This window comes from Passer domesticus, chromosome 4 (assembly GCF_036417665.1).
Source record: "Passer domesticus isolate bPasDom1 chromosome 4, bPasDom1.hap1, whole genome shotgun sequence".
NCBI lineage: Eukaryota > Metazoa > Chordata > Aves > Passeriformes > Passeridae > Passer > Passer domesticus.
Window position 1 is genome coordinate 58,713,601 of NC_087477.1, and position 12,025 is coordinate 58,725,625.

General features: G+C 36.6%; 1 protein-coding gene across 8 annotated transcripts in view; it reads left to right on the plus strand.

Annotated features, from left to right (window-relative positions):
* The window catches only part of CORIN (corin, serine peptidase), a 119,427-nt gene that overhangs the window by 75,935 nt on the left and 31,467 nt on the right, over positions 1 to 12,025 (plus strand). For all 8 annotated transcript variants that reach the window (XM_064418245.1, XM_064418252.1, XM_064418253.1 and 5 more), the window contains 4 exons: positions 959 to 1,057; positions 5,364 to 5,595; positions 8,763 to 8,908; positions 9,632 to 9,739. In XM_064418245.1, coding sequence (XP_064274315.1) covers positions 959 to 1,057; positions 5,364 to 5,595; positions 8,763 to 8,908; positions 9,632 to 9,739 — 585 coding nt within the window. The remainder of the gene's footprint in view (positions 1 to 958; positions 1,058 to 5,363; positions 5,596 to 8,762; positions 8,909 to 9,631; positions 9,740 to 12,025) is intronic.

Below are 12,025 nucleotides of genomic sequence, written 5' to 3' on the forward strand. Positions count from 1 at the left end.
ATGTATGAATGGAAGTAAATCCACATAATTATGATAGATATGACTATATCATCAGTTTCTTTAGACAAGATTGTTGTCTAGTTTATTGAAACTAGATCTTTCTTCAGCACCTTCTGTATGTCCAATGGAGGGAGGAATGATTAATGTTCATGGGCAGTAGTGCAGTACAACTACTAAGCAATCAGGGCAGTAAGCTATTTTGAACAGGATAAGATGATGAACATCATCTGTTTACTCTCTCCTTACAGAATAGTAAACTAAATGACTCATTTTACACATGGAAGAGAGAATTTAATGGTTTGGAAAGGAGCTAGCACAACTATGAGAGCGAGAAGTCCAGGGATTTGTCAGATCAAGTAACTACTCAAGTAGTTCAAAAACTTTTGATGAATTGCTGGTTTTATTTGTTCTGAAGTCCGTCATTAGGACCATAGCATTTTTGGAGTTCTTTCTGTTGTTTTTTGTTTTTTAACCAGTCAAAGAGGACAATTAGTCTTCATCTCTGATCTTTCTTCAGGATGTCTTTTGTTGACAGCCAAAACAATCATAAGATGAGAAGCAGATCAACTGAATCGGATTGAAGAATAATTCCTAGGCAGTGTTCTCTTTTGGCTAGAACCTATTGTTCTTTTTGAAATATAATTTGCATGACTTTTCATGTTCTGCTTGGTAAATGTCTTTCAGAGATCCATGCCTCTCAATCAGAAACTGGGATATAGTTTTTTATATTGAATAGAGGGGTAAGAAAAGTGACAACTGAACACTGTTGCACACTTTTCTTCCTTGCTGCACTTGAAATGCTATTGGGTACTTACTGAAATATAAGGTAGTATAAGGAATATAAGGAAGTATAAGGAAATACTTAATTTTTATGTAAACTCTGTACTTTCTCATTATGCTCCAGTCATTTTTATTAGTCTGGTAAATAATTTGAAAAGTACTTTTCTACTTCCCTCAGATCAAACCCTCTGTCAGGAGGGAGACCAGAGGTGCTCTTCCTGCCCTGATCCCTGTGGAGCTTCTCCCTGTGAGATGAGAAACAGCCAGGCAAACTGCAGTAAGTAGGTCGTGTGCTTCATACTGTTAACTCTTTTAGGGTGTTCTAGTTTATAATGAGGATTAGAGTAGAACACAGTAAGTAATAGTGTAATTTTCTAGCTAATGTATATGTCTAATGACTAAGCTTTGAAAAGGGCAATTTGTCATCTTATGAAGCAAATATGTCATCAAAGATCTTGATTATTGATGTACTAGGATTTATAACACTTGGCATTGAGGTATTTTAATTTTCTCTTCTGTGAAATTCTATATTTCCTGCATGGGTGTTTACTGTTGCACTTTCTCTTAGCATTTAATGACATTCAGTGTCTATGTAAAGTGAACAGCACAGTGTAAGTGTAAAGCAGATTTATTTTCACAATATAAAGAATCCCATGTTACAGTATTTAGTAGTCTGGAGAACTCTCAGACGTTTATGAAGGAATGATTTTGGTATTCAAACTGTAAAAACTAATTATACTTTTGGCCAATACAAACAGTAGAGGATCAGGGTCTTCAGCTCTGTGTGTCCTCATACCTGTGTGCTGCACTGTACCACTCCATGCAAGGTTCCTGTACCAATTGTGCACTTGCTTCTGAATAGCTGCTTTTCTCAATTGTGCTATGTGAACAGGTAATCAATAGAAATAGATTTGTCTATGTTTTGAAATTGGGTAGAACTGTATGAAAAATTACTCAAAATTAATTAAAACTTAGTGTTGTGTTAATACAGTTACATCAATTCAGGTCACCTTGACAGATGGACAGACTTGGCTTCACTTACAGATTATTTTTACACAATTCATGAGTAATTGCTTTGTGCTCTCTGCAAGGTATGCTTTGATGCTATATGGTAGCTTGTGTGGATAATGTCATTCCATTTAGAATAGAATGGACATGGGAAGGTCAACTAGTCCAAACTCCATATTCTCTCTAGAGTTGTGACTATTGCCTTCAAGTGTTTGAGACAGACACCACTCATGCTGGGGCCTTTAGATGCTGCTAAAGTAAAGCTATAATACACTTTATAAATCATAAATGCTTTACATATGCTTCTGCCATTGCTTTGCCTACATTTTTGTAAAGGAATAATCTTACGTACCGTGTTTATCATTAGAAGGAAGCTGGGTAACACCTTTGATAACAAGCCCGAACCCCTGATCAAATCAGTGCCAATTAAGTTATGTTGCCCATACAGATCTTGTGCAGCTGAGCAACTCTATCCTTAAGGACAGAGATTCCACAATCTTTGTGAGAGATCTGTTTCACTGTTAGAGAACTTCCATTCTAAAAACCTATTTTCCATATAAATCTTTGCAATTCTTTCATGTCTTTTGCCTCTAATCCCATCCCTGCATGCTCCGAAGGGTCTGGTTCCATCTGATTTAGACCTGCCCCTTAACTGCTAAGAGCAATAGGATCTCCCATTAAAGATGATCTTTAAGGCTCCTTCCAACCCAAACCACTCTTTGATTCTATGATTTTTGACATGTAGTGTTTGAATTGTAAAGCAATGTTCCTGTGCCATATTACGAGAAACCCAAGAGCTTTTTAGTGAAGATGTTTCCTTGACATATTATGGGCAACTGTCTGTAGTAACACATAGTCTGAACTAGTCTTCTGGATCATCTCACTTTGTCCTTTTCTAGTCCAGTGAATATTTAATTGTTTATACACAATGGAACAGCAAGACAGTTTGGGAGAGATTGTTCTTGCATAACATCTGGAAGTACTATTGTCTTTTTCTCATATTATTTTTGTTCTTCGTATTTTGACCTGAGTTGTTTTGTCTTTGGTGAGACATGAGAATTCTCATGAAAAATTTCAGTTTTGACAAAGCAGTACTTCTTGGCCCAGATTACTATCTGGTTGAAAAATTCCAAAGTGTAGGCCACAGTTCCCAGTATTGAATATGATGGATGTCTTCCAAATGTGATAATATCAGATTAGTTTAGGCTGGCATTATAATGTATAATATATAATGTACAATATATTTAGGATAACAGAATGGCTGTCTGAAGGGAGAGAGTAAAGAAGACAGGGCTCAGTGACAGGAGCAGAGGCAATTGACACAAAATAAAACACAGGAGCATAATGAAGCTCTAATGATAAGCACTTTTTTTACTGAAAGTGTGACTGGACATAGATTGCCCAGAGTGGTTATAGAGACTCCAATGAATAGAGCAAGTTAATAATAGACGCAGGAAGATCTTAAATCCAGGCATAGTCTATGTGGTAATGTCTTGGTTTATGGTGGTTTTTTGTTGTTGTTGGCTTGGGGGGTTTTTTGTTTTGGGGTTTTTGGATGGTTTTTTTTTGATTGTTTTTGTTTATGGGTTGTTTTTTAACTTTTATTTTGTTTGGTTTGGCTTCTTTCTTCTTTTTATTCAGGATGAAAGATGCAATGAATTTTATTCCTTGTTCCCTAATCCTTAGGTTGGACATGTATTATAGATAAGGAGTAGCAGGACCTCTTAAGCTGTAGGACAGACTCAGAAGGAAAGACTAACATTTGGGTTACTTAAAATGAGTCAGATGTTCCCCTGGAGCTTATGTTCTGTGTATTACTCTCTGGATTGTTGGGAATTGAGTGTGAGAGTCAATGTTATTATTTTCAAACCTACAGTGACACTTTTGCACATAACGTAATGGAAGCTTTCTAAACACACTGCGAAAAATTATAATCATATTGAAAAAGTGTAAAGAGCTATCCTCCAGCAGCATTTCAGTAGACTAGATTTTCTTCCAGAATTCCCTTAAACCCATACAAGAAAGATGTTTACTGGCCAAAATCAAAAAAATGAGCCCAAACTGATCTGAGGCAAAAGTGTGGAAGGACAGGGGGTTGTTCATCATGAAGGAAAGGAAATGGCAGTAATGTGAGGAGAATTGTTAAAGTCATTGAACCTCATGTGTCCTAAAGATGTGACTAAGTGGTTGGAGGCAGCAGAAACAGTTCAGTATTGGTAGTATGCCAGGATTTAGCAGCGAGGAAAAGCTGGATGTAAAATGAGCTTTGTGATCATCAGATTAGGAGTAAATAGTAAACAAGATACACCACCAAATGCCAGACCAAGAAAGAGTACCCAGTTCTGCTGATTAGCTGAATAATTGACTGTTGGCTCTTCTTGCAACTTGTCTCAAAGATACAGCTATGGGATGACACAGTTCTCACACTGTACTAGCAACTGATGCTAGCAACTGGCTAACAGAGAATATTAATTAAGGTATAATTGCTCACAGAATAGGCAAATATATGCATTTTAAAACTTTTGAATGGTGTACTTTTTTGTGGAAAACTTTCTCAATATATCCAGAGTAAATAAGTTTAAATAATTTCACAATCATCTCATTGCTAAATAAAAAGTTGAATTTGAGTCCGAGTTGAAGTGAAATTCTGTCTGTAGTTTTGTGTTATGGTGGAAAATTGAAAAATAAGTGTTTCTGAATACCAGAGTGAGAAGAAATACAAAAGCTATACAATTTTTAGAAATCCAAAATACTTGGCTAGTTCAAATTTTGTTGCGATATACTCCCAAAAGTTGGAATATTTTTGTATGTAGCTATAATATATATAATTATATGGACTTGTAGCCGTTGCATCTGTTTTGTCTTTACTTATCATTCTAATTTGTTGTTAGTTATGTCTTACCCAAATTAAATTATTAGCATGTAGACTGTCTCTTGCTCAATGCTTGTGCAATACATAACCTAATTTTCCCCTCCTTCAGATCTTGGTAAACAAGGAAAAGAATTAAAAGCAAATCCTGGCGTCTAGAGAAATTGTGCAGTCTCTGTCACTGAAGATTTTTTATGACCTGAGTATCTAAAGCCTTGAGAAGGTTGATCAGTCCTCAGAGCTGACCTGCTTTGATCAGGGCATTGGAGCAGAGACCTCCTGAGATCCTTTCTAACCCAAAGTATCTGATGATTTCTGTCTAATTTTGGCAATTGCTCTGTCAGTGTGAGGTGTGTCATGGTAGCATAGTAGGTACACCAGGGTGTTGCTGTACAGTGCACACTGTACTGGTTTAAGGATGGTTTATTGTACCACCTTAAAGTTAAGATGTTGCTCAGAAAGTCAATGAATATTAATAAGGAAATAAAAATATCTTAATGGGTTATGAGGTAGGCAGGATTCAAACCCACCTTTACTGGTATGAATAGGCTTATAACAGATTTCTAGCTCTGGAACTTGTAGTTTTTCAAGCCTGAGAAGATATCCCCTGACTGATAAATTTGTTTAATAAGTATGGGATTATTTCTGCTGTATTTAATTTAATCTCACACCATTTGTGGTTCTGTTTGTTTTCTCTCTCTGAAAGGTCAGTGTGAACCAATTACTCTGGAACTTTGTATGAACTTGCCTTACAACTACACTTATTACCCAAACTACCTGGGCCACAGGACACAGAAGGAGGCCTCTATCAGCTGGGAGTCTTCCCTTTTCCCAGCTTTGGTTCAGACCAACTGCTACAAGTACCTGATGTTTTTTGCCTGTACCGTCTTAGTACCAAAATGTGACCCCCATACAAATCAGCGGATCCCACCTTGCAGGTACTATACTAAACCATATTTCATTTAATTCTTGACTGTCTGTCATGGTAGTTTTTCCCAGTTTTATGCTTTCATTAAAAATGCCAAAAATTTTACTTTGGAATTCAAAAGGAAAAGGCAAGTGCTGACCAGCATGCCCAGGTCCCTCTTTGGAGGGTTGCTCTCCAATTTGTGTCTAGTGCTACTCCATCCTAGGTGCAGGATCAGGCATTTGTTCTTGTTAAATTTCATGTCCTTGATGATTGCCATTTCATGGCCTTGATGATTAGCATTTTGTAATAGCTGTTGGCAAATAGATAACATTTCTTTGTCTAGTGATTGCTTCTTAGTGCAAGGTAAGAGTGAACCACAAGGAAGCTTATGAACATGCTGTTAAATTCTCACATAGGAACCTAATGGGAAAGAAAATATTGCATACAGAATACCTTCAAAGTTACAGAGGAGTTTATGTAAGTTCTGTGTCAGGCTTCCTAGTTTGAAAGAGTGTTTTTTGTGGTTTTTTTTGGGTTTTTTTGTTTGTTTGTTTGTTTTTTAAGAAACCAGTAAAATAAATAAAAATGGGATTAATTTATTCTAATGTAGAGGACACAAGTTAAATTATAGGCTTTTTACCATCATACCTAGCTAACAGATTTTAGGAAGTGTCATGATACAGTTGAATAGTCTTCCCATTTAAAGTATTATACCCATGAAGGGGAACTTATAGAAAGTGCAGAACAATTAAATTTGATAGGAACCTCTGGAAGTCACCTGGTCCAACTTCCTGCTCAAAACTGGGTAACACCAGATTTAGACCAAATTGAATATGCAACGTAAAACTTTAAATCATAGGATTCAAAGCTCTACTTTTATGAGGGTGTTTAGGTTTCACTCTTATGTTAGGTCACAGATACAGAATGTTTTTATCAGGAAGGGGAACTTTTGGAGGTGCCACTAGATCTGTAGTATCTGCTGAACAATAACATTTTAGAGAGAATTTCAGATACCTATATAATGTAAAAACCTAAAAATGTTTTAGAAATGAAAACAAAAATAAACTCATACCAATAAAAATTAAACAAATTTGACATTTCAATATAAATGTATATCTTCTTTACAATTTGAAGCTCTGAGAAGAGAAAATGTTACATTGTCAGAACGGAAATGATATTCTGAGACTCTCCTGCTGACTTTCAAAATAATTGCCCTCTTGTTCAAATATATCAGTGATTAATTGAGCTTAACAGGACATATGTCTTGTTTTACCTGTCTTTTCCTGTAAATATGAAACTGAACTCAGGTAATGCAGTTTTTCAGCATTACACTTTTTAAGTCAAAGTGTACTCTCCAACTATGAATTGTGCAATAAAGTTATAATTCTGGATCTACTATAGTATAAACTTTCAGAGATGCATTAGATTTTTTTAATACACGCACATGGATCTGTTTTCTCATTCCAGGTGGTATAACTAAATTATTTTAATTCTACTTCCCCTATGTAAAGCAGCTGTCCCTGCTTTGCAAGGCTTTTTGTTGTCTTTATGTTAGTTTGGCTGTCATGCTTTGTTTAACTGTAACAGTCTCCATAAAGTTTTATTCAAATTAAAAGAAAAACACAAGAGATTTTTTGGAAGGAACTGAACTTATTGTTATTTATAGCATTCATTGATGTATCAAGTATGTTTTCAATTTCTGAACATTATTCTTCATCTCTGATAAGGCATTGATAATATTAGTCCATGCCTACTTTGATGTTTAAATAGATTCTAATTCTTTCACCACAGACAGACAAGTGGCTGATAATGCCTTGGAAAAGGTCAGCTTTGACCAAAGATCTGAGTGTGCAGAGAATACAGGACAGAAGTGGCTTAGATGTCTCTGCTATATTATCATATTTTTGTCGTGGGTTTTGTTTTTTGTCATTGGAAAACAAAAATTCTGACAGGCAGAAATCTGAGGTTATAAAGTGGTGTCAGTCAACCTTTTTGATACTGAGGAGGATGTAAAAGGAGAGTCTGTAACTTGGTTGACTGACATCAATGCTTTCTATCTGGTTATTCAACTCAGTGGTGAATTGTTTGGTGTGGGAAAACATTGACTTTTCTTCATCTAATTCCTCAAAACAAAATTAAATTTGGGGGGATTAATACTGTATCATTTTCAAAAAATAGCATAAAATAATTAATCCTATATAGATTTGTTTTGTTGATTTTGGTCACAGCATTTTCCAAAGCTAATTACAAGAAAATAAAAAAATTCAATTTGTAAAAAGGTCAAAGGAAAATGAGTGGAATAAGATGCCTTCCATGAAAGAACTGTCTCTAGAAGGAAGATGTGTAAATAATCAAAATACATACAGGCAAATTAAAATGACATGAAAGAAATATTTTTCAACCTACTAGGATGCCAGACAACAGTAGTGGCTAAATGTTTCAAACATTAGGGGATTTTTCTATTATGCCTTTTTACCTTTGTAATTTTGAAGCATTTGGCATTTGAGAGACACCATGGATGATTTTCGGTCTCAATGGATTGAACAAATTTTTTAGTGAGTTCCATCTTTTATATGGTTTAAAAAAATGCTGCAGAAGCACTTTATTCATGCCTTTTCCCAATTTGACCAACCAAACTTGTCTAACAGCAGATGAAGATGTGGAAGGTATTCTCTTGCTGTAACTGAGAACAGCCTCAAGACTGGGCTGGTCTGAGCTTTGCTTTTCCTAAAGTTTTAATTTTATTGAATTCCCTGGGGAGGTCTTCACTCTTTTGTTTGCAGGCTTGAGTATTTTGTCCTTCTGAAACCATGTGGTTCCTGAGGTAGCATAATCAAAAGAGGTAGCATTTCACTCATACAAAAAGTGTTTGGTTTTTTTCCCTGAAGGACAGCAGTTAGTGCTTTTTAAAAATCATTCTCTGCCATCTCTTACAGAGGAGAGCATGTTTGTGAGCAGTTTTATTTGGTTATTATTAACCTATTTATAACATAACTGCACAACAGTGACTTAAAATAATGTTTCAACCAGAGCATTCTTTGAAATATGTATTTTTTCATATTAAAACATCTGTTTAACTGATTTTTTTTCTTGATCTTCATGCTTAACTTTGGCTAGGAATATTAACTTGTAGTATCTGTGAATTTCTAAGCCATTAATTCAGTTATTTGGTGCAATTCTTCCTTGCCTCCTCAGGACGTTGTGTGTACAGTCTAAGGAGCGCTGTGAGGCTGTGCTTGGGATTGTAGGTCTGCAGTGGCCAGAAGATACAGACTGCACTCAGTTTCCAGATGAGAACTCGGACAACCAAACCTGTCTAACACCAGATGAAGATGTAGAAGGTACCTCCTACACATATTACAGCAAATAAAAGATTTAAATGGGTTCTCACAGTCACTGGTGTTTGTGTTTTTCATACCTTCCCTTTAAATTATAATATTTAAACTGTGGAAATTATTCCAAACTGAGTTACTCTACTCAGCCATGCCAGTCTCTTAGCAGAATTCTTTGCTGGATTTCTTGCTCCAGGGAATTGCTAGCACTCAATGAAAGAGTTCCTTAAAGATCTGCCAACTCTGTTCCACTCCTTTATCCCAAAATGGTACTGTGAGATGAGGCAGAAGCAGTGAAGGGGTCAATTAGTGGAAAGTTATACCTGGTTTTCATTAGTTGAAATAGACCCATAATTGTCACGATTGGTGGGTTTTTTAAATCCTGGGGATTTCTTACATTTATTTCAATGCATAACACACCACAACAATGGTGAGAAGAGTAGGAAGGAAATCCATACCCATGGTCTAAACATTGCATGCCAGTGATTTGGCAAAGCAATGACATTTAACAGAGGGCAGCATGGAAGGGAGAGCTCTGGAAAATGTTGCTCCACCACGTTCCTGGTGCAATTATGAAGAGTCTCACGTGATGCATCTTTCCAGTCTCACGAGCCTTCTATCCGTGTTGTTTACCCTCCTGAAACAGCCTGGGTGACAGATCAGTGCCCATGTCGCGATTGAGCTGTTCTCTGACGGTTGCTGTTTGTCCCTGTTGTCTGTCTGTCCTGGCAGAATGCTCCCCCAGCCACTTCAAGTGCCGCTCGGGGCGGTGTGTCCTGGCGGCCCGGCGGTGCGACGGCCAGGCGGACTGCGAGGACGACAGCGACGAGGACAGCTGTGGTAAACACATGCACTGGGCTGCGAAAAGCTGGCTTTGTTTTTCATTAGTTTGAATTACAACATGAGAGTTCAGAGAAGGAGAACCCGCTTTTTTTGTATATTTAAAAGTATTGGTTTTTTTTAAGAGAGTATAAGTAAAAATACTGAGCGAGAATCCTTCTTAATCAACATGAATACAATTTGTGATAACTGATCATTTAGATTCTGATAGCCATACTGTGGGATGTTTGAGTATTCCTTAAAGAATCAAGCTAAAAAAATTCTGCAGATTTAATTTCATGTTGCTGAAGGCTTTACTGAGCTAACTCCCTGGCAGATTAAATCTTGAATCTGTAAATGTAATTTTAAATTTATACACGATAATGTTCTCGTTAGGATATATACTCAAAAGATGTCATTATGATATATTGTGTTGTTGAAGTGGATTCTGCATGTTTTTTTTCAGATTGGTCAACCTCAAGTTACGAGTACAAGCATAAACCCTCACAGATTATTCTCCACTATGTTTCTGAGTTCACTTTTAGTTTAGATGCTTTTGACTTAAGGGGATATATTAAGCCTGAAATAATCAAGAAATCTCGTGATCTCTATGTATCTTTCTATGCTGGCAGGACAGTTTCAGAAGGAGAAAGGAGTTCTAAATATTTATTAATTGACTAAGCTGTAGCCTTCAGGGAGGTCTGCATGCAGGCCTGGCATCCCTAGGGGCAAAGAGAATAATCATACATCACTGAGGATTTAGAGAAGAGGTGTGCTTATGAGCAAAGGACTGGAAAACATTGCAGCAGAGTAGGATTAAGGTGCACAACCTGTGTGGGGTTTTTTTAACTGAGAATGGGTTAAGAGGGAAGCAGAGCTTATGTGAACAACAAAACTGTGTCAATAAGAGAATTTCTACTCAGAGACAGTAAAATAAAATCCAACACCAGAAAGCTAAAGTTCAGTCTTGGCAGCCGTATAAAATGCTTCTTTTTAAAAAGCAGATTGTTTTAATGTTTGCGGTAGCCAAGGGTTTATTTACCTGCAATGTGTGATGTATTCTCAGTCTCTGGGAATTTCCACATCATTCTTGTACTCTCTTCTTTCTTTATTTCTTTCCCTTCCCTCACCCCTGTAACAAAGAAAGAAAGGAAAAAAAAGGATATGCTCTCTGAAATATGATTTAATATTAGGTCATTCTCTTGTTTGGGTTATAAAGGAAAGTCAGAACTGATGATCAGAGTGATTCTTTCAGAGTTTGAAATCTCTTTACTTTGAATCAATTGTCTCAATTGTCCTCCCTGCCAAATATTTTTTTGTTGCCACCAATTTTGAACTCCTTAGAAAACGAATTGTTATGTGTCTTTTAGGATAATTTTATTCTCCTAGACATTAACATATGAAATATTGTTCTAATATGTAACATTCATTTCTTGAGTGGATCTCTCTCTAAAGTCTAGACAGAATGTCACAAGCAATCAGCAGAATTCTTATCAGTTTCTATAAATATGGAAGACTGTATCAGCTAGGAAATTACTGCTGTCAGGGTGACATTACATTGACCAGGGCTAATACTGTTACTGAAGAACAAAAAGTCCTTGTAGAGCTCCAGGAGTAACTGTCTCTAACTTATTCATATTCCATGTGTGCAGGACAAAATCAAAACTTGATGATCTTTCCATGTGTAAATGGACAGCTGAAATTTTATTAGCTTTATCCTTTTAAATTGGTTTTCTAGCATTAAAAAAACACTGACTGTTTAATTTGAAACCCTTGCATTTGAAGTGCTTTAAATGATAGACATGGAACAGCTTTACAGTACATGCAGAAGGAGGCTGAAAAAGACTAGCTACAGCTTTCTTATGCTTAGACTACTCTGGCCAGAAAATATAGGTTAGAACCATGCAAAGGGACTGAGGTATACTCTGCCCATGCAGAGCAGAGCTGTATTCAGCAGCCACTGTCTCCTGTCAGCAATGCCCGCCGTTCTTTCACATGGGCTTTGTGAGAGGACCTCTCACAAGCAATGGCAGTGAAATCCTCAGACTTTAGTGCCATCTACACTGGGATTTGGGGAGAAAATCAGACTGAGATTACTGGAAGTGAGACTTCAGAGTACAATAAAATGTAGGGAAGGTAATTTCAAAAAAATATTATGAAAGATGTCACAAGAGTTTGTGGTATTAAATATAGTTGGTTGTAGTTGAATGCATTAAATTGCTGGCTGCTGAGCTATGCCTCAGAAGAGGGTCCTAGACCTGCTAAAGAAACTGAGGACATTACTTTCATAGCCAGTACTGTTTTTCA